Below are 23,229 nucleotides of genomic sequence, written 5' to 3' on the forward strand. Positions count from 1 at the left end.
TCTGCCGAAAATATCGGCGGAATAGAATCTGAGCGTAGATGATCTGGGATTCCATGGATTTTTTGTCGCATGGACAGATTAAAAATGACAGAGGAATTGCAAAAGTATGGGAAGCAAACTTGATTGGAGATGTCTGGTAAAGGGTGCACGTCGTGGGTAAGGTACTCATGGTATAAAGACATAAAACTTGACTGAGGAATCAGTTGGAGTAGATTTTCGAAGTTATCTATCACCAATGGATTCATGATCTTGCAACGGATGAGAAATCTGTAGGATAATTCTGTGAACCGAAGAGTAAGCGGGGGTACTCCTGCCAAAACTTCGAGACTCATCGTATGTGTCGAATGCAAACACCCCATGGCTATACGCAAGCAACGATATTGTATCCTCTCCAGCTTGAGAATATGAATCCTGGCAGCTGATCGGAAGCAAAAACTGCCATATTCTAACACTGATAATATCGTTGTTTTGTATAACTGAATGAGGTCTCCTGGATGGGCACCCCACCATGTTCCGGTTATTGTTTGGAGAAAATTGATTCTTTGCTGGCATTTCTGTTTCAAATACGCAATGTGTATTCCCCAGGTATATTTAGAGTCAAAATATACTCCAAGGTATTTGAAAAACATCGAGTGCTTGATCGTTTTGCCGGATAGGTGAAGCTGGAATTGGGCGGGTTCGTGCTTCCTAGAAAAAACGATCATTTCGGTTTTCTCCGTAGAGAATTCGATACCCAGCATGAGAGCCCACGTGAACAGGTTGTTCAGGGTCTCTTGCAAGGATTTTTGCAGAACTTAACTTTATTAGTATTATTTTTATTATATTTATTATTAACTTTTGTTCTTAATTTGCATAATTTTCCATAAATCATCCATGGAAAAACGCCTTTTGTTTTTTGCATGTACCGCTATAACTTTTGAACACTTTTATTTTAAATCACGGTACAGGTTAACAGTGTACTAAAGTATTGCAACTGCAACACTGCGAGAAGACATATAATAGAATTCATAAAATATTCGTTCAGCTCTGCGTGGTTTACAATTGTTTTCTGTTAGACTCGTTTGCCATTAGATTGTCCCTTTTAATCCAATCGAACCAGCGATATATTCTGTAATTTAAAAACGTAATATTTGCTCAACTTCAAACGCGGCGACGGAAGGTTATCTTTGGGAAACCAGAAAAAGTAACCGAGGAAATTCATCTAACGTTTGCATTAAAAAAAAAATGGAGAAAAATTGCCAATTTTTCACACGCCAATTTCACAAATCACACGCACTGACGAAACTACCCATACAGCATCAATCATGGTAACCCATGAATCAGCAGAAAAAATTGACAGCTCTATCAGTCGAACTCTAACCGTGATGATGAAAACAGTGAAGCTACTCCGGTCAGAAGTGTGCGTGTTCAAGGAACGATACCCCGCCGCGTGGAAAACGGACATCGTGCGGCACTGTGTGGATGCCGGATACGCCCGTTACGGCATCTACAACATCTTGGCACTATTGGACAATAATCAGAGCATCTAAAGAAAGCCCGGTTCCGGACGGCCGACGACCCTGAGCGACAAGAAGCTCCAAAGGATTCTAAAGAGGAAGATCGAGGAAAAAGTGGCTAAATCGCTGCGTGCGCTTGGCCGGGAGGCCGGTACATCCGGTCAAACAGCGAAAAAGAACCTGGCGAACATGGACATACATGTCAGGAAGCTGAAGACGCAGCGGTCGATTTTCCCGGCGAATCGCGACGTGGTGGTGGTGATGGACGACGAGACCTATCTCACCATGGATGGCAACGTCTGGCAGGACACTTCGTATTCTACTTCCCCTACGAAGGAAGTGAGCTCCGAAGTAAAGTTTATTTCACATACCAAGTTCCCCAAGAAGGTGCTGCTGTGGCTGACAATCAGCGAGAAGGGTATCTCCACTCTTCTTTAGCTCCGGACTGGCCGTGAAACTTATAGTACAAAGTGTCTGCTGGAAGTTGTGTCATTCATCAAGAAATACCATAAAGGCGAAGACGCGGTGTTCTGGCCGGATCTGGCGTCGGCACACTACTCGAAGCGATCGTTAGAGAAGATGGAGCGGCTGAATATCGATGTGGTACCCTAGTCGGCGAACCCGCCCAACGTCTCCCAGCTGCGTCCCATCGAGAATTTCTAGGGCTGCCACACAAGTGAAACACAAATTTCTGCATTACTCTAGAATTAATCGAGCAAATGCAATAAATGGGGGTGTTGTAAGTTGCTGAACAACTCAAGAATGAATTAAAGAAACGAATCTAACATTTTGCAAGACTACGTTTTTGGGATTTTTACAGTTTCATCCACCTATTTTATTTTTTTCAAGTTTCTACTTACCAACATTATTTTCTGTTCTCTCATTGATGAGAATTCTACTCCGATGTTTTCTCACCAATTTGCTAATTTAAAGTCTCCCAAATATTTGCGATATTTTTTTTATTCTTTATTTGAAAGGCTTTCAGCCTCCTGGACTAGTTCGCCTAGAAGCGATCGAAATGATACTCAGGGTCAAGGATGGAAAACAAGGAAGCATGATGTGATTTACGATCAATCGCAAACTGCACAGATCGCAATCTGTGCAAACTGCGACTAACTATTAATCCTCAACCATCATAACCAAATGATTTTCTCTTGGTAACTCTGAGTTGACCAAAGCATTGCTAGACTGAAAGTAGTTCGAATAATTGAGTTACTCTCCTTCCTCATTTTGTTTTCAACTCCTAACAAAATTTTGCTCCATGGGAATGAGTGTCTCTATGTCGTACGCTTTACGATTCTCGCTCTCTCGTCCGGGCGTTCAATTTTCCTCTCCGAGCGCGTTTACTTCGATGAAACTGGGTAAAATAAAAAAAAATGCGCTACAGCAGATAGGACGACTTTAATGTTTCATGTTTCACAGAGGATTTCTCAGATGGTGTTTAAATTAATCTACAAGAGACTACTAACAATAATCCCCCTCAAATCACTAATTTTATGAGTTAATGTAAATGCGTTATTGGCCAAGGCTATTACGACATCGAACACGTGGTCTGGCGAGATATATTTTTCCGCCAATACAGATCTCTTTTTTCGGGCCCGAGTAAACTGGTGGCTAGAAAAGACCTTGATTACCTTGAATTAATCAAAAAACATAAATTAGCGCAAATATGTCAACATGTGTTTTTTGTGTAAGCACGTAAATATTTGCTCATAATTTTTTTTTTTGGATTGTGGAACTCTACATAATTTGTATGCAGATAAACTATCCACAGTTTGGGGGGGGGGGGGGGGTAATACTCATACAACTCAAATGGATAATGATTATCTGCTATCACAAAGCTGAGAAGTTTTTGACGTTTTGTTTTACTATTGATTCATTCAAAAAAAAAAGCTTTATTTTTAAATGTTTTCTTATCCTGAGACTGGCTCACCATATTGCACTGCTACTAAAACCGTAGGCTAACTTCAAGGATATTTTTTATTCATTTTCGGCGAAAAAATCGATAGAGTGCCGTGTTATGAAACATCAGAATGATAACAAAAACAATATTACGATCATAAGGTGTTGGACAGGTTATTCCAGACGACATTCGAATATATTCCATCTGATCATCTTTAGAAAGTTTAATGACCTTCAAAGAATAAATTTATCTTGGGCACATTGAATTGATGTTCATGACTTCCAGTCGGACGTTTATTCGCTCTGATAATAATTGTGTGGTCCTCACAAAGCATATATTCCAATGCTGTCAGTTCACTGAAATTTTTCGCATACCGTTTGATGATAAGGTAGGATGTTGATAATCATTTGCTGCGATACCTATTGTTCCAACAGTATTCATTCGACAATATGAAGACTGAATACCTGAAATTAACCAGATTCAACCATGCAAATCTGCGGTCAAAGCAGTATGTATACTTGAGTGATGCAACAAGTTTGAAGGGATATAAAAAAAACATTAGTCGTTCGATAAATCTACTGCCACATATGTCGGAAGTCCACGATATATGAATAACATACGTCCATACTAATTCATTACATTTACTCGCAACGAAGAACGTAACCACACAGAATTGAATTAATCAAATATGTGATCCGTTTTATCTACAAAATGAAAAAGAGTCTGAAATTCAATCGAATTCGAAAGGTGTTTCGTGAAGTCACTAATTGAATTACTGTTGGAAAAAATATTTGGAGAGAAATGTGAAGGTTCAGAATTATTGGAATCTAAACAACGATTTTGGGCGGGATGAGATTCGCCCAAATCTGCTGGTAATAAAATTAATCAATTAATTAATCCATTACCCGTCTGCTGTTTATCGGGCGGGAGACGACAGCAAATTAAAATCGACACGAGACTGAGTCAGCCACTCACTGCGGTCAGTGCAATAGAGATTTAAAAATCCCTCGATGAATGTCGTAAGATTTCAGTTGATCGTCTCTTGTACACTTTACGATCAAGAACTCATTATCCGCTCTATGGAATGGGATTAATCGTTTGTGGCTTGCACTCACGATAAAACTTGAGTAGTAGAAGTAATGCTTCGAGAGTGCAAGCAGTGGGGATTCCGTTTTCATATTGCTTTTTTGAGATCTTGGTAGCTCACCGTTCCAAGTATTCTCTCGGTGTACATATGAAGGATAAAAGAGCATCGCCTGCTGGGGGTGATTTAAAAACATCCGACTAGAGGGATATACTTATTCATTGATAGTTGAATGTGATTTTTTACCATCCCTGCTCAGGGTATCGATAATGAATTTAGAGAGATCCGAATCCTGAATTTTACTTCCTTCACTGTAAACAAAAACAAATAGGTATCTTTGTTTTTAGGGAAAAATTTCATCACTGTATGATAATAATTTTACTTTTCCCCAATTGAGAAAAATTAACCGCTGAACGGTTGTTTTCTTTCAGTATACGAAGTATAACAAGAACAGAAGCTATGCCAAGTACTCTAGCTTCAATAAATTATGTGGACGTGCAGAAATAAAAGCCAGGATCAGTTAGTATGAAACAACATGTAAAATAAAAGTATAATATTAAGAATGATGATCGCAAACAGGATAACCAAAGTTGAAAATACTACTTTTATAGCTAATATAAACTAAATTGAAAAAAAAGAACAATCGATTCTTTCGAGCTGTTTTTCCGAACTTTTCCAGTTTTTACATAAATTTGGGTTGGCATCTCTGTACTAGTGTAAAATTGTTAGTTATAGAAAATGATGTGAGGTACATGGTTAAGACCAAAGTGGAAAAATTCGGCTCATATATTTTTCATACATATGAAAAACATTCAACCCTTGGTATGGAATCGACCAAATATTACATTGAGAGACTCATGCAGCCAACATCGTTGAGTGGGCATGCACTCAAAATAAAATAATTAATAACGGCGGCATTTCGGTGAACCCATTTACAGCCAGTTTTTATTTTTGGGTAATCCAGAAATAGTTGAAATAATCTGCCTTCGCCTGAATGTTGTAAAATTCATAATATGTTGGACGACGAAGCGTTGAACATATGAGAGCACACATTAGCCCAACCGTCCGCCTTCCGCGAACGTACAGCACATCAGAAGCACCCCAAATGTGGGATACAACCTCCGCTAGACAGAAGGGTACTTTTTCAACAATTTCAATCCATCTCTCAGGGGGACCCGGGGCGGACGGCTAAATTATTATGACGCTGGTGGATTGGTGAGGTTATGCAGCGAAGGGCGGGATGAAAAGTATTTCATCCGCTCCAAGATTGTTTCTACCAAAAACGAAACGAGGAGCCGTTGTTTCATTGGGTTGCACATAGAGTGGTTGCAAAACCGCGTTTTCATCTCGGTGAACATCAAAACCAGCGAAACTTTGTGATAAAAATTCTATATTTGTTTGACTTCTTACGCAACGCTCCCTGCAAGGTCCTATTCTGCCGTTCGAAATCATGAAGGGTTGAGAATAAATGCGCATTAACTTAGTGAAAATTGCACCACTTTATCGGTTAAATGGTATAAAAGTGTGCGATTTAGTGCAAGTCTTCAGTAAGGCATCCACGTCAACATAAGCTTCTTGGGTTTTTGTATCGTATAGACATGTCATGATAAGCAGATAAAGGTGTTTTTTCGTATGAAGAATGTACATATTTAGTCTTTAAATTCAAATGATCCGTTTTTATTCCGAATAAGCCAGCCGAAGTGAACAAAATGTTCAAACAGAAATTCAAAAAATGCTTCAGATAGATGAACTGCCACCACTGCTTGACACTCCATTCCAATTAATTATCTGTCATAGAATATCTTTTGATTAGTCGAGTCACATTCTGCACTTCTCACGGCGCATCAACGAGGCGTGAGAAGTAATCACACGGGCCACTAGTTGGAACACTGTTTGCACGGTTATTTGTAGCCGCCGCGTGGTGTGATGGAAAGACAAAGATGCTGCCGCAGAAGATTATTATGACGATAATGACTACACTGCAGTCATATGGCGAAAGGATATGTGTATGCGTACATGTGGGTATGTGCGCTTAAGTCTACGTGCGGTGCTCATAATTCTAGTGTATAATGACAGAGATGCATTGCTTCCTGGATGCCATTCCGGGACAGCTTATGGAAGCGTATTGCGACATCCAGAGGCTGATGTTACGTTGTGTGCTTTACTATTGTAAATCTTCTTCTGAAACATTTAGTTTCATCAAGATTTTTCTCTCTCGGGTTCAACCCCCGCCGTAGCCACCCGGAGCTCTGAAGGGATTCCTTCTCCGTCGACTGATGCAGCAATGAGCTAACATTTTATTGTGGAAATTGTTGTACGATATTTGTATAGTGCTAATCTTCTTTGCGAATACATTATACCGGATAGGCGCTTTTAGTTATTAACAGAGTAGACAAATGAAACAATAATAACCTTCCCGGGCCCAGAGCCCGAGCAGATCTTCGAGTATAGATAGTGAAGAGAGCGCTGCTTCTATCCTGGCTGGCACCAGGGATGTGCACTCTCATGAAGATGGAATGCAGCACACTTACTCGGCTCGGTTCGTTCTGGGATGCTAAAATTTTCATAATTGCGATTCTGTGCGACTTTCAACCTTCACTCGAATTCCGCTGGATTCGCCTGGCTTCCTTAGATTATGGTTCCGAATACTATCGTCGGGTTTCTGTTCTCGTCGTTCCAACAAGCATCCCAACGGTATCTTCTGTTTCCACACATAAAACAATGTACGAGTAGCTGTCATGCAGCATACTGCGTACTTCCACTTTCTTTTGTCTGACTGTACCCGGTGTATGGATATTAGGGGCCATGAAAAAAGAGGTGAAATGGATATCGGATCTCACTCAGCAGGATGCTGGGTGTGATTGTAAGGCGTCTGGGTATATTTCCCGCAGCAAGTGATACTTTTCCTAGAAGTAAACACCATTGAATCAAAGTTGGCCCCCCGTAGACTGAAGCCTTTTGTTCGAATTCCGACCGCCGTGATGAGGGTTGATTTGCTGTTGTTGTTTTGATTGACCATGGGACCGGAGAGGAGTGCAGTGGATGGTTGGGGCATCGTCCAGCGTCGTCATGGTTAATTAATTTCTGAATCAATTTTTGTTTGTTCATGTTAAAGCAGGAGGAAAAACTTATCGTGAACGAAGCATTAAAGCGCCGAAGCAGAGTTTTTCCATGATGTGAATGTGCTGTGAAGGTAGGTAAAAACATGAAACCTTCAACAAATATTTAACATGATTGAATGCGAATGCGTATATTCGAACTAATCATGGAAATCATCGCTAAAATGATGGCTCGATTGGATCAATTTCATTGTAGAACTCTTCATTGTGATTGGGGCATTTTTTCACAACAGTGAATATGTTGTAAACAACTACACTCAAATGTTTAGAACATTTTTTGACATTCCCATACATTCATTCAAATGAGCTTGAAAGTATCAAAGTATCCTTTAGCTTTGATCTTGACCATTTTAGAATTAACATCACCGATTCAAATCTCTGCGAGTACTATAGGGGATACGCCATCATCGACCATCTCGTCAAGGAGTGCGAACGTTTCGAGGAAAATCGAACCAGTTTTCTAACGGAATCCCTGTCCAAACAGTCCGACATATTGTTGGAAACAATTACATGGAACTCTTGCATAAAATCATCATGAAATTCAATTACTATTATTCACATTGTATGCATTCATATTTTTGACTATCAACTTATTATAAGTTAGGTAAGGTAAGTTAGGTAGAACACTATCGAATGATTGAAGAGTTTGTATGGGAGTGTGTATAGAACTAATTTCGAGTAAGCCGCGGGTAATCGATGCCTCAAAATCTAATCCCTTTTTTAGGGTTAAGTTTAGTTTCATTAAGCTTAAGAAAGTTTAGTACTTTATAAACATTTTTATATGATAGATGATTGTCCAAATTTATTCCTATAGCACAAATAACAGCAAAACTGCCGTAATCTCGCAATGTGACGCAAACGCTAAAATTGGCATTTTAATTTTTTTGTTATAGATCGATAAAGAATACCAAATCTTCTCAAACAACTGCGAAGTATTGCAGAAATGTAAAAAAATAACCCCGTAAAAGCTTGAAAACGAAGTGGCGCTAGCGCCATTTCCACTGTGATGCGGCGTAAGCGCCATTTCCCCTTTAATGTGACGCAATATGATTTTGATATGTGTTCTGATAGCACAGGATGAACGAGCAGAGACAGCATATGTCACTTCTTCCGTAATGGACGTTTAGCATAATACCAGTCACATGCTTTCTTTCTTGTAAAAAACACTTTTCCGAAAAGCTGGTCATGCCAAATAGTTTAATCAAAAACATTCCATCCCCATCTTCTTCTTCTTCTTCTTATATGGCACTAACGTTCCTAGAGGAACTCCGCCGTCTCAACGTAGTATTACTTGCGTCATTTTCATTAGTACTTAGTTGAGATTTCTATGCCAAATAACACGCCCTGAATGCATTCTGAGTGGCAAGCTCTAGAATACGCGTGACCACAGTGCAAGTCAGAGGAAATTTCTTTGAAGAAAAATTTCCCCGACCAGAACGGGAATCGAACCCGAACCCCCGGCATGTTAGGTTTGACGCTAACCACTCGGCCACGGGAGCACCATCCCCATGCATCCCCATAAATGTAGCACTTATAATAGAAATGTAGTTTTAAAACTACAACTCATGTACTTAGAAGTTCTGCTTAACAATCTCGTCGAATATTTAAATCCGTATAATCAAACTCAGTTTAAATGAATAATTTATCCTAGATTGAAGTGTATTGCAGTTCTCACATATTGCACATAAAAATTGTAACTAAATAGTTCAGACTCACCAATTTAATTGTTGATTACCAGGATTGATCTCTACTGATAGAAATGATGTCACCTATCCCCAGACATCAAAGAGCAAAACTTCTTGGCGTTGTTTACTTTCCACCTGCTCAATTCTCTTTCGGGTGGTTTAAAGCTGAGTGTTGATTTCAAGAAAAGTATCTCGTAACAAAACTAAAAACATCCTCGCACAAACTGTATCTGCTTTACATCGGATGTTTTCAGTTGCATTTTGGATTGGACAAAATTGGTACTGTCCATAATTGTTACAATCGGGTTCTCAACGTTAGCCTGCTCGACGCATGCTACAAAGTCGGAAAGTGTGTAAAACTTTTCTCCCTGATGCTTTCTCATGCTCCGCACAACGGCGGCATCTTGGAGAAAATAATTGGAAACAGATTCTCGAATACTTTGATGGATGAACGCCAATCGGTTGTGGAAACAGCGAATAAAATTTGCTTCTTCCACAACAAACTGGCGTTTGTAACATAGCTTAAATAAAACTGCATTTTCTTCAAAAATCCAGCCGATGGCAATGTTTTTACATCAGGTGTACACAATTTGTACAGATCCTATTTTCGGAATATACGCGTATGCTCATTATACATGCAATTTTACGAAAAGTCTCGTACTGAAAATCCTTCCCTCTGGCGCTTGCGTCACTTTGCGAGATAACGGCAGAAAAGTTATTGGGTTTCGTTCAAACATTAGTCGTATCTTATATGAACTTAAAGAAAACGGAAAACCACCAATCAACCGTAAGGATATGTTTTTTAAGACGCCTTCATCGAATAATTTTCTAGGTTTATTCTAATACGGTTTTTTTCTATTCTGGCGCAATCTGAAACGGATATCAGGATTGGATCTGCTTGTTTATTTCACATCGTCAAATCGTTTGTTTTTGTAACCTTGTTTATGTTCAGCCTTATGGAGCATTCTTCTCAAATTTCCTGCAAAATGTCTGTAAAATTTAAGAAGTTGTTCCAAAAAGTAGTCATAAATTATAATTTTAAAACCAATTATTTTTATTGGTTCATGCGATAGAGAGATGTATAAAGATTTGTTCACATCAAATTTGAAATAAATCGATTCAGTAGAATTTGAGAAATTGTGTACGCTAGTTTGAAAAAAGTAGTTTGGGAAAAAAACAAGATTGAAGTTTTTTTAAGGCCGTACTTGATTACATACCTCATCACAAAGATGGTTATAACTGGGTAAATAATAGGATTTTCGAAAAGTCTTTTTCTAGGGAACATCATGAATGTTGTCAAATCTTCAGAAATACGAAGAAAAAAAAATCGATTTTTTCAAATTTCTAGACTAGAACATCATAATAATAAGTGTCAGTGTCAAAATATTCTAATGGCCTGATATTGTATGAATTGTATTCTGGCACTTAAAGTTCTCCTCCCTTTTAATACGTTAAAAACGTGTTCTGTTGAGAAATGGCGATATTTTCTATAATAATAATAATAATAAACATAATTTAGAGAAAAAATTAGTAATAATAATAACAGATATGATTCCATGACAAACTATTTACTAAAACTGATGAACGAAAATACAAACTGAAAAAGTAATAAATTCTAGACTATGACTAGAATACAAAGTCCACAGGTCGCTAATGAAGAAATAGCCCTAGATAGATAAATAGCAGATTGAGATATGTAAAATTTCTTATGAAAATTTTGAATAATATATACTACTAATGAAACAAAGGTAAGAGAACTTGAATAAAGAGTACAAAAATATTGTTTGTTCTCGTGTTCCTGTCATTTAAATTTGAAATTTATAGTTTTCGAATGACTTCGATTATCATTTATTATTTGTTTTTGTTTTTTTTTTTTTAAAACCAAACATTATGAAGGAATATCAAACGTTTTGTAATTTCCAAAAATGTATACTTACAAATTATATAAAAGTAAATAGTTTGTTTTTATTTCAAATATTATAAACCATTTATGTAATACCGAACAGTTGTGATTACTAGTATCATTATTGTTACAGGTTTTATTCATAATTTCTAATAGTATGATAATAATATTTACTACAAAAAAAACTATTTTAACATTATGATGTAAATTTTTAATTTTTTTTCTGCGCATAACTTTCATTTTATTCTTCTCATATTATTCTCAGTGAAAATTGTTTCTTCTCTTCTTATTCCCGATTTGTTATGAATCATTAGGAAACATCGTGGCCAATTTAACTTGATTGTTTTTTAAATGTCTCTGCATGTAATCTTTACTTCAAGATTGTAAATCAATATCTCAAAATGATTCTTAATTTTGAGTAAATCAATGCAAATGTTTCTTCAGTTTATGTTTTATATTCTTAAATTTGAATCAATTCCTGGACATTTTAGATTTTTTTTCGATATTTTCGATAAAATATTATAAATTAATTTTATTTTCTAATGGCTATTTATATTCTTCAATTTTTCTGATTCTTTCTGTGTTCATTATTTTTTTCATTTTTTTTATTCGAAATAACAAAATGGCTTTTTTGAGATTTTTTTTTTTAATTTCAGATATTAGGTTATCACAATATACTGCAGTTTACGAGATTTTTTAAATTAATGTTCAATGTTGCTTTTTTATGATTTTTTCCCATAATTTTTATTTTCTAATTTTCCGGAAATTTTGAAATAATTCTACATTTTTATTATTATTTCTTGTTCGTGAAATTTGGTTAATATGTGCATTTCAATGTTTAATTATTTTTTAATATTTTTGAATACGTCTAGATTTTTTTTTGGAATTTTGTGAAGTTTTGAAATATTCTCTATTATCATATTTCCAAATTTTTCTCTTTATTTTTAAATTATCCCTATATCCTTAAATACAGATTTGTTCATTTTATTTACAAATTCAAACAGTTTTTGTATGTATGAGTTTATGAATATATAATTCTTATATTTTCAATCAATGGAAATGTTATATATGTGGTTTGCATGTATTGTCATAAAATTTATTTTGGTACATTTTAGGTACACTGATGTTTCAATTTTCAAATATTCCATTCCTCAGTTTGATTTTTTTATCTCCTGGTTTTTATGAGTTCTACATTTTTCTACATTGTTGAATTTATTATTCGGTCAAATAATGGTTTATGTGGAATATCAAGAAACACATTAAAAATTTTTTATTGTTGCTTTGCTTTCCATATTTTAATTCTTAATTTTAAGAATTGAGATTTTGATTTTTTTTTTCAAAGTTTACAATAATATCGATTTTTTGACGTAGAACTACGTCTTTCAGGAAGGGTGCAAATTAGGAAACAGGTCACGTTTTTATGAAATAAAGTTAACGTTAATAACTATTTTCACTGTGAACGAATTCTTATGATTTGCATACCAACCGAACCGGAAATTCTCTAAGATTTGTTTGATATGCTATATATTACAATTCGCTAATCTCTAAAAGGTTTGAATTAATGAAAACTGGAAGAATTTCATTTTTTCCGTACATTTGTTCTCCCGATATGTGTTTGCTGACCCTACCCGTATTTCCAATGCTTATAACTCGAACATTTCTTAATAGATCGGAAAGATGTTTGCATCAATTGATAGGAAGTATTTCTACGCGTCTATCACAGTTAATAAAATGTTATTTTTCATGAGAGGAACAATTGAATAGCTGTAAAATGCCAAGCGTTATCTGAACGCCCTAACTGCCATGTTTTGGTTGGCCCGCTTTACGGTTTCCCCAGCACAGACTTCAAAATCGATGTTCCTGTGGAAATCCACTTTGCAAATATACATGCAAGTCAGGGGTATTTTTGTTCCCACCGAGCTGTGTTTCCCTAACACGGACTTCGAAATTAATGTGCCTGAGGGAATCAGCTTTGCAAATACATGCAAGTCGGGGGTATTGTTTTGGTGTTGAGTACTTTTGTACACGCTTGTCATTGTGCAGACCGGGATATGTTTCCCTTAAACGTACTTTTAAACTGAGAAGTCTGGGAAAATAGTCATTTCAGATACTAGAGGTGAATGAACTTTCGAGAACTACGTAAACATGAGATGTGCAATAATTTCAGAGGGAAATGTAAAATATAATGATCGTTTGACAATTCTTGCGTTCACATATTTTGGTAGTCCTAAACATCATATCAAACGTAAAAGAACGTTCATCAAATTTACTAGTAACGAAGAACATAATCCATTACCAAAATTTCGATGCACTTTAAATAATATTCGAAGTGGTAAACAAGTGGATTGCATAATATAATTGCGTAGTTCTACGTCGAAAATGCGGTCATGTCCTAGATAGAACCCCTTACAATTTTTTAGCAAAAACTGTACGTACGATGTCTAATTTCTTTATTTATAATGATATTTTCAATGGTTACAATTTCAAATATCTCTAAATTAAGTTATCGTTTTAGCACAGAAAATTTATGTCTCCACATTTTCAATATCTTAGTGAATGTTTTCAATTTTATTTTAAATCTTCTGCCATTTTCTGTATTAACATAAATTTTTCTTTTTTTAATTTTTTGAATCCTAAAATAGTTTTGATATATATTTTGAAACAATTTCGATATTCTAAAATATCTCAGTTTTCCTTTATTTAAATGAAATATTTTTGTAATTTATTTTCAGAAAAGATTGTTTTAAATCCTTTTTTAATTTCTGGTTTTCTTGTGTCTCCAAAAACATTGAAAATTTGGATTCTTCTATCATGTTTTCAGTTGTCTTTTCTAAACTTTCTGAATTAAGATTTTTTTTTAGAGATATTCATAATATTTTTTATTAATCCTGGACTTTCTGAAATACTTTACTCTATTCAGGAATATTCATTATATACGGGAAATTTAATCATAGTTTATTATTTCAATGCTAAAAATGTTTTTATTACTTCCTAAAATGTAACCCTTTATTTGCTTCATGCACACATTCAGTTTGTCCCAGACTGGTATTGAGTAATTTCGAATGAAATCGACAAATGACAAAACATGAGTATTTTTGATTCGAATGAAAGTATGTATTCCGTTCGAGTTAGAGGAAATATGAGTTTTCCTTCTAAATGTAGCCATTCTCGAAATATTTAAAAAAAAAATTTTTAAGTTATTGTCGTTTTCATAGTAAATAACCCCTTTTAATATTTTTGTCATGTTCATGAAGTTTTATGAATTTGCTTATAATTTCCAACAACTTTTCCAAATACATCATCATGGTTCATTTTTTTAACTCAAGCGTAACTTTTGAAAAGGGCGTATCGATTTGAGTAAGAGAAATCTTTGAAAGAGTTATAGAGTATTGTTGGCTTAATTTGATAAAAATATACACTGAGAAGAAAACTTAGTACTCTTTTTTTTTATTTACAAAATAAAATTTTAATTTGCGATATCAAAAAATATGTATTTTTTAATATTTTTTTCAATTTCTTCATATAAAATAGAAGTCATGTAGAAAATTTAAAAAATAGGCCCAAGATAGTAATACTATTTTCGACGAAATTTGTGGAACATCGAATTTTTAGGAATTTTCGAAACTTCGAATTTTTGTATGTTAGCAATCATTCTTAGCCACAAATTATGAATTTTGAAGTGATTTAGAACAAAAAAGGCTATTATCAATCTCCTTCTTGATGCAACCATTCTCGAGATATTTAAAAAAAATATTTCTAATTTATAATCTGTTTTATAGTGAATAATCTCTTTTAATATAATAATATAACACGACAAACATGTGTTATACCGTCATGTTCATGAAATTCGATTAATTTTCTTATAATTTCCAACAATTTTTTTGATTGGTTAAAGTTTGTATTTAGATAAAAAAAAGATTTTTTAGTTTCGCTACGTTTTGTATTAACCCACATGTCTTCGGATGTTTCGTAACGTAACTCCTAAACATATGTCTTTATCATAACAATGTATTTGGAAAAGTTGTTGGAAATTATAAGCGAGTTCATAAAATCTCAAGAACATGATGGTATAACACGACTAACATATTTAAAGGGCCTATTTACTATTAAAACGACAATAAATTAGAAATATTTTTAAATATTTCGAGAATGGCTACAATTAGAAGCAGATTGATAATAACCTTTTATGTTTTAAATCACATCAGGATTCATAATTTGTGGCTAAAAATTATTGTTAACATACAAAAATTCGATGTTTTACAAAGTTCGTCAAAAATAGTTTCACCATCTTGCGCCCATTTTTCAAATTTTCTGCATGACTTCTATTTTGTATGAAAAAATAAAAAAAAATAAAAATATGTATTTTGGATATTGAATTTTAATAATTGCAAATTGAATTTTAATTTTGTAAATAAAAAAAGAGTACTAATTTTTTTTCTCAGTACATTTTTTTCATACTCAACCATCAATATTCTATAAACTCTTTCTAAGACACTATTTCGGTACGACTCATAGTTTTTGAGATATAAATTATCAAAGATTTCTCTTACTAAAATCGATACGCCCTTTTCAAAAGTTATGCTTGAGTCAAAAATTGCTGTGAAAAACTCATATTTCCTCCAACCCAAACGGAATATACACTTTCATTGGAATCAAAAATACAAGTTTTTAAAATCTGCATTTTTAGGACGATTTCATTTGGAATTGCTGTATTTGCAAATAAAGAGCCGAATATCCGGCTATTCGGCCTCGAAGATTGCCGGATATCCGGTATCCGGAATCCTGAAATTTTAATTTTTGTAATTTTTTTGTAATTGTGATTTTGTAATTTTTGTAATTTTTGTAATTTTTGTAATTTTTAATATTTGTATTTTTTGTAATTTTTGTAATTTTTGTAATTTCTGTATTTTTTGTATTTTTTGTAACTTTTGTAATTTTTGTAATTTTTGTGTATTTTTCTGTATTTTTTGTATTTTTTGTAACTTTTGTAATTTTTGTAATTTTTGTAATTTTTGTAATTTTTGTAATTTTTGTAATTTTTGTAATTTTTGTAATATTTGTAATTTTTGTAATTTTTGTAATTTTTGTAATTTTTGTAATTTTTGTAATTTTTGTAATTTTTGTAATTTTTGTAATTTTTGTAATTTTTGTAATTTTTGTAATTTTTGTAATTTTTGTAATTTTTGTAATTTTTGTAATTTTTGTAATTTTTGTAATTTTTGTAATTTTTGTAATTTTTGTAATTTTTGTAATTTTTGTAATTTTTGTAATTTTTGTAATTTTTGTAATTTTTGTAATTTTTGTAATTTTTGTAATTTTTGTAATTTTTGTAATTTTTGTAATTTTTGTAATTTTTGTAATTTTTGTAATTTTTGTAATTTTTGTAATTTTTGTAATTTTTGTAATTTTTGTAATTTTTGTAATATTTGTAATTTTTGTAATTTTTGTAATTTTTGTAATTTTTGTAATTTTTGTAATTTTTGTAATTTTTGTAATTTTTGTAATTTTTGTAATTTTTGTAATTTTTGTAATTTTTGTAATTTTTGTAATTTTTGTAATTTTTGTAATTTTTGTAATTTTTGTAATTTTTGTAATTTTTGTAATTTTTGTAATTTTTGTAATTTTTGTAATTTTTGTAATTTTTGTAATTTTTGTAATTTTTGTAATATTTGTAATTTTTGTAATTTTTGTAATTTTTGTAATTTTTGTAATTTTTGTAATTTTTGTAATTTTTGTAATTTTTGTAATTTTTGTAATTTTTGTAATTTTTGTAATTTTTGTAATTTTTGTAATTTTTGTAATTTTTGTAATTTTTGTAATATTTGTAATTTTTGTAATTTTTGTAATTTTTGTAATTTTTGTAATTTTTGTAATTTTTGTAATTTTTGTAATTTTTGTAATTTTTGTAATTTTTGTAATTTTTGTAATTTTTGTAATTTTTGTAATTTTTGTAATTTTTGTAATTTTTGTAATTTTTGTAATTTTTGTAATTTTTGTAATTTTTGTAATTTTTGTAATTTTTGTAATTTTTGTAATTTTTGTAATATTTGTAATTTTTGTAATTTTTGTAATTTTTGTAATTTTTGTAATTTTTGTAATTTTTGTAATTTTTGTAATTTTTGTAATTTTTGTAATTTTTGTAATTTTTGTAATTTTTGTAATTTTTGTAATTTTTGTAATTTTTGTAATTTTTGTAATTTTTGTAATTTTTGTAATTTTTGTAATTTTTGTAATTTTTGTAATATTTGTAATTTTTGTAATTTTTGTAATTTTTGTAATTTTTGTAATTTTTGTAATTTTTGTAATTTTTGTAATTTTTGTAATTTTTGTAATTTTTGTAATTTTTGTAATTTTTGTAATTTTTGTAATTTTTGTAATTTTTGTAATTTTTGTAATTTTTGTAATTTTTGTAATATTTGTAATTTTTGTAATTTTTGTAATTTTTGTAATTTTTGTAATTTTTGTAATTTTTGTAATTTTTGTAATTTTTGTAATTTTTGTAATTTTTGTAATTTTTGTAATTTTTGTAATTTTTGTAATTTTTGTAATTTTTGTAATTTTTGAGCCGAATATCCGGCTATTCGGCCTCGAAGATTGTAATTTTTGTAATTTTTGTAATTTTTGTAATTTTTGTAATTTTTGTAATTTTTGTAATTTTTGTAATTTTTGTAATTTTTGTAATTTTTGTAATTTTTGTAATTTTTGTAATTTTTGTAATTTTTGTAATTTTTGTAATTTTTGTAATTTTTGTAATTTTTGAGCCGAATATCCGGCTATTCGGCCTCGAAGATTGCCGGATATCCGGTATCCGGAATCCTGAAATTTTAATTTTTGTAATTTTTTTGTAATTGTGATTTTGTAATTTTTGTAATTTTTGTAATTTTTGTAATTTTTAATATTTGTATTTTTTGTAATTTTTGTAATTTTTGTAATTTCTGTATTTTTTGTATTTTTTGTAACTTTTGTAATTTTTGTAATTTTTGTAATTTTTGTAATTTTTGTAATTTTTGTAATTTTTGTAATTTTTGTAATTTTTGTAATTTTTGTAATTTTTGTAATTTTTGTAATTTTTGTAATTTTTGTAATTTTTGTAATTTTTGTAATATTTGTAATTTTTGTAATTTTTGTAATTGTTGTACTTTTTGTAATTTTTGTAATTTTTGTAATTTTTGTAATTTTTGTAATTTTTGTAATTTTTGTAATTTTTGTAATTTTTGTAATTTTTGTAATTTTTGTAATTTTTGTAATTTTTGTAATTTTTGTAATTTTTGTAATTTTTGTAATTTTTGTAATTTTTGTAATTTTTGTAATTTTTGTAATTTTTGTAATTTTTGTAATTTTTGTAATTTTTGTGATTTTTGTACTTTTTGTAATTTTTGTAATTTTTGTAATTTTTGTAATTTTTGTAATTTTTTTAATTTTTTTAATTTTTGAATTTCTGTAATTTATTAATTTTTTGTAATTTTTGTAATTTTTATATTTTTTATATTGCAGACTTATCTCACTTCTTAACTAGGCGAACCTAGCCAGAATTTTCACCTGCCCCCGGGCTTCTGAATGCCAAAGGGGGACTAGGCTCTGCGGAATGCACGTATCTGCATGCTCGTGCTGTTTTAGTCCTGACCGAGGAATTGTCGGACAATCGCGCAGGTGCTAAGGATGACCGACTTTTGGATGCCGGCCAATTCCTTCTCGATGTTCAACACCTTTAGCGCTTCCAGAAGTGTCTTCGGGATAATTCCAGTTCCAGAGAGAACGACTGGAACAATTCTTGGGACCTCCCTTAGCCCCCACAGTTCCTTGAGCTCCACGGCCAATGGTCGGTACTTGCAGATTTTGCGACCGTGGGTCTCCTCCAGATTCTGGTTCAGTGGAATAGCGACATCGATGATGGTGACTTTGCGGTCGCTCTTGTCGTAAACCATTATATCTGGGCGGTTGTGGTGGATTGAGAGGTCGGTCAGAACAGTGCGATCCCAGTACAGCTTGAAACGGTCATTTTCCAGGACAGGTGCAGGCAGGTACCGGTAGTTTGGTACGTTGTCTTCCAGTAGAGCACATTGGAGCGCCAGTTGTTTTTTGTTGTTTTTTGTAATTTTTGTAATTTTTTGTATTTTCTTATTTTTTGTAATTTTTGTATTTTGTGTATTTTTTTGTAATTTTTGTATTTTTTGTAATTTTTGTAATTTTTTGTATTTTCTTATTTTTTGTAATTTTTGTATTTTGTGTATTTTTTTGTAATTTTTGTAATTTTTGTAATTTTTTGTATTTTCTTATTTTTTGTAATTTTTGTATTTTGTGTATTTTTTTGTAATTTCTGTAGTTTTTTTTTGTAATTTTTGTATTTTGTGTATTTTTTGTAGTTTTTGTAATTTTTGTAATTTTGGTAGCTTTTGTAATTTTGGTAATTTTTGTAATTTTTGTTTTTTTCGTTATTTTCGTAATTTTTGCAGCTTTTGCAATTTCTTTAATTTTTGTAAATTTTGTGATTTCTGTAATTCCTGTAATTTTTGTAATCTTGAACGAAACAAATTTGAACCAAGTAATAACCATCACGCACATTATGTACATATATCTCTTCCTTTGTTCTTTGCTATTATTTCATACTCTATCGCCGAAGGAAAAAAGTCCTTTCTGGTTTCCTCCTTACATTCAAACCCTATTAGTGGGTCGGAAATGAACTTCACAGTTTACGGAGACCAGCACGAATGTAAACGAAATAAAAAATATAAATAACATGCCGCAATAAGAATATAGCTGATACGAACTGGGAAGGTACTTGGTCTGCATACGAAATTATCGCCTTTTTACACCATCTGCCGGCTAAACAGCACCACCACACATTCATAATGGGACACAAAGCACATCATACACACATACCTATACACACATTCTCCTGCATACATAGACTGCGCTCATCCGCTCCGAACTTTGGGGGCAAAAAATAATTTTGCAGCTCACATAAAATCAGCATTATCATGTCTGATGAGCGGGCGAAGTACCCACCCTCTCGGCCAACCAGCGCTAAGCTGTTATGTTTTCATTTGGTTTGAGCCTCAACGGACAGGAGCCGAGAAAAAAAAAACTTGCACGAAGACCACATCCGACAGGGGATGTGCACAAAACAAAAAAAAAAACCTCCGCAGAAATTGTGTGTTTATAAAATCAACTTTTATCCTATTTAGGTTGAGATTATTATGCTGTTCTGTGTGCACTTGTACAGTTTAGCGCACATCGAGCCATGTTCGCTCCGGGGCACGAAACCCGGCCCACTATGGAAAGGTACAGCGGGTGATGCTGCTAGAACTCCCTGTCTGCCCGTTCCAGAAGGGATTTGATTGTCTTCCTATCTCGGCGGTCTCAGCAGCATCAGCGGCAACGACAGCAGCGGAGAATGTTTTTGTTTTAAAAATTAAAATTCATTCTCACACCCAGTTCGGCATGGAGAAATCCCTCCGAAACCCCAGCGCTGGTGGCGCTGGTAAGCTTCGTTCTGGAAAGCTGAAACTGTGTCAGCGGAAATGAAATAATCTAGTTAGAGTAGTTTTTAAGCGACCCACTTTTTGCTCGGGCCGGGGAAATAAGGAAAACGAACAGACATCTCCTCGTTCCGGGAGCGCATTTTGTATTTAAATTGTGTGGAGCTATTACTTATCGAGAGCGAAGATTGCTGCGGGGCCATCATATATTAACCTGACGTTGTTTCGCTCCTAATGTTCGTTCTGTGTAGCATCTGTCGGGATGAGCTATTTGAATGTGTCTCTCGAGCTGAGTAAGCACAATCTTGTGTACAGAGTCAACAATTCAGAGTTGTTGCGACATTTAACTCTGCATCAAACCTTTCCACAGACATAACCGTCACGCTTATGCACTAAATTGGCTACAGTTCTCCGGTTCAACGAAACGGTGTACTCCATAACTCCATCATAATATCGATTTGTTTCGTTTGAAATGCTCGTAAAATACAAAGCACCGAAGGCAAGACACGCGAGGTAATAATATGTCAAAAACAACCTGCTCTGGTACCTATTCATCTCTGGTACGTGGCGATAGCGCATCCCACGGTTGTGATGGATATCTCAGGCGAGAATTTAATTTAATATTTAATCGCTAGTTTTCCGTCCGCACGACCCACGCCGGAGATGGTCCTTGCGGTATGACGCCGTGCGCCACTAAGTGGAGGGCCCCATCAACCGTTGGCTTTTGGTAGACGGTTCAAACCCCCTCTGAACTCACCCATCAAAACAACATTATCTGCGATAAAATCGCGTTACGAGGGCGTCAACTCGTCTACCCGTGGCCGGGAATAGATCATGGGTGTGCGAGCGGGCGATTAGAACTTACCGTCGTGCGAGTCATACATGTAGATGATCCTGTCCCAGCCGTAGTAGCGCACCGTGTCGATGATGGCCTGGTAGTAATCGGGCCGCATGCTGATGGCGAAGTCGAGAAAGCCCGACGACGGCGTCAGGACCTTCTCCGGGAACCAGGGCGTGACGAACGGCATCTGGAACGTGTTGCTGTAAGAGTGCAGCGTGTCGAAGGAATCCGGCGAGACGGCACCGAGCATTGCGAAAACGCCGCGGGAAAATTGATTACATACTGCAAGACAGACAGAGAGAGAGGAATAAAATGAAAGAGCGAGATAAGTCAGGAATTATTTAATGAAATTAGAACACGACAGATGTCAAGCAGGGAGGCCACCTCTGGTGCCTCTCTGACCACGCTACATGCCACCCCCATGCGCGGATAACACTGTTTGTGACAAATTAAATTATCTCTCCGGGGATGAGATGCGAACATATTTGTTAGCTTTGTTCGAGATTGTTTGTGCTTGTCTTTCTGTGGTATTTCAATTAGTGAAAAACGTAGCATTGGCGAAACTGCGCCGAATGTGTTTCGGGTTTGCATTCGTGTATACAAAGATGTTTTTATAGCTGCGGAAAACAGACAAACATGGAATTCGCCAGAACGTATTGAAAAATACTCCGCGGAAAAAATATGTAATATCGTATTAGGCTGTTTTGACATCGAAGCAAAAAATGTATAGTCGTAAGGTTGAAGTTGAAGTAAGGAATGGACTGGATGCGTTTCATAAATGTAATGCTGAACAACACTTAGCAGCCTAAAGCTAATTCTAATTCTAATGGGAGGATGGAATAAAGTATTCATATTCCCCGAGAATTAGACAACAGAAAAGAACTCACAAATCAGGAATATTGCGCGTATGTAACACACAAAGTGAATGGAAAAAACAATTAATCAAGATAGAAATCATATGATAAACATTGTTTATTCGAGCCGGAGATAGAAATGATGTGACCACAAATACCTGATGAAGGATTATGGACGAGTCAGAGTGGCCCAAATTAAGGTCTTACTAGCAGTGAAGAACTCAAAAACACATTGTAAACGGATTCCAGGTTCTTTGAAGTGAGTAAATAAGTCAATAGCCATATCGAATGCATCACACTCACACAACCGAACAACAGAACTTATTGTACCACGAACATTGAATAAAACAAGATGAATAAAAATGCGCACACATAGAAAGTAAATATTGTAGTATCAGTTGAAAGTAAATAAGATGAACTTCACAAGAAATCAGGAATTTCAAGAAAACAATAATTATCTGAAATTTCCTAACCGAAGACTCTTAAGACACGTAAGCACGAGATTAAATTATTTGATAACAATTCAGTGCATGTAAACCCACATCCTTGATCGTACGCGTCAATGCTGTGAATGTGAAAATTCATTTTTTTTTTCAATTGGGTATAAATAATAAAGATTAGGAAATGAGACTTTGTTTCTATGCGAGGAAAAACAGTGTGCGTTGTATATCCTTCAGCGAACACGATACGAATACTAAGTAAAAAATTATTTTCTTAAATTGATTTGATAAGTCGTTTTTACAAGAAAATTTACGATAAAATACTCTGAAATATACAACCTTCAAAGTATTCGGAAGGGGATTGTTCCAGTATGAGTGACTGCGGTATGGATTGATCAAAAATAGTGCTACAAATATTGAAAGGG

General features: G+C 33.5%; 1 protein-coding gene across 3 annotated transcripts in view; it reads right to left on the reverse strand.

The window, feature by feature from the left end:
* LOC129771202 (glutamate receptor 1-like) overlaps positions 1–23,229 on the reverse strand; it is a 479,865-nt gene that overhangs the window by 139,320 nt on the left and 317,316 nt on the right. For all 3 annotated transcript variants that reach the window (XM_055774616.1, XM_055774615.1, XM_055774614.1), the window contains exon 3: positions 21,535–21,792. In XM_055774616.1, coding sequence (XP_055630591.1) covers positions 21,535–21,792 — 258 coding nt within the window. The remainder of the gene's footprint in view (positions 1–21,534; positions 21,793–23,229) is intronic.

This window comes from Toxorhynchites rutilus, chromosome 2, assembly GCF_029784135.1.
Source record: "Toxorhynchites rutilus septentrionalis strain SRP chromosome 2, ASM2978413v1, whole genome shotgun sequence".
Lineage (NCBI taxonomy): Eukaryota > Metazoa > Arthropoda > Insecta > Diptera > Culicidae > Toxorhynchites > Toxorhynchites rutilus.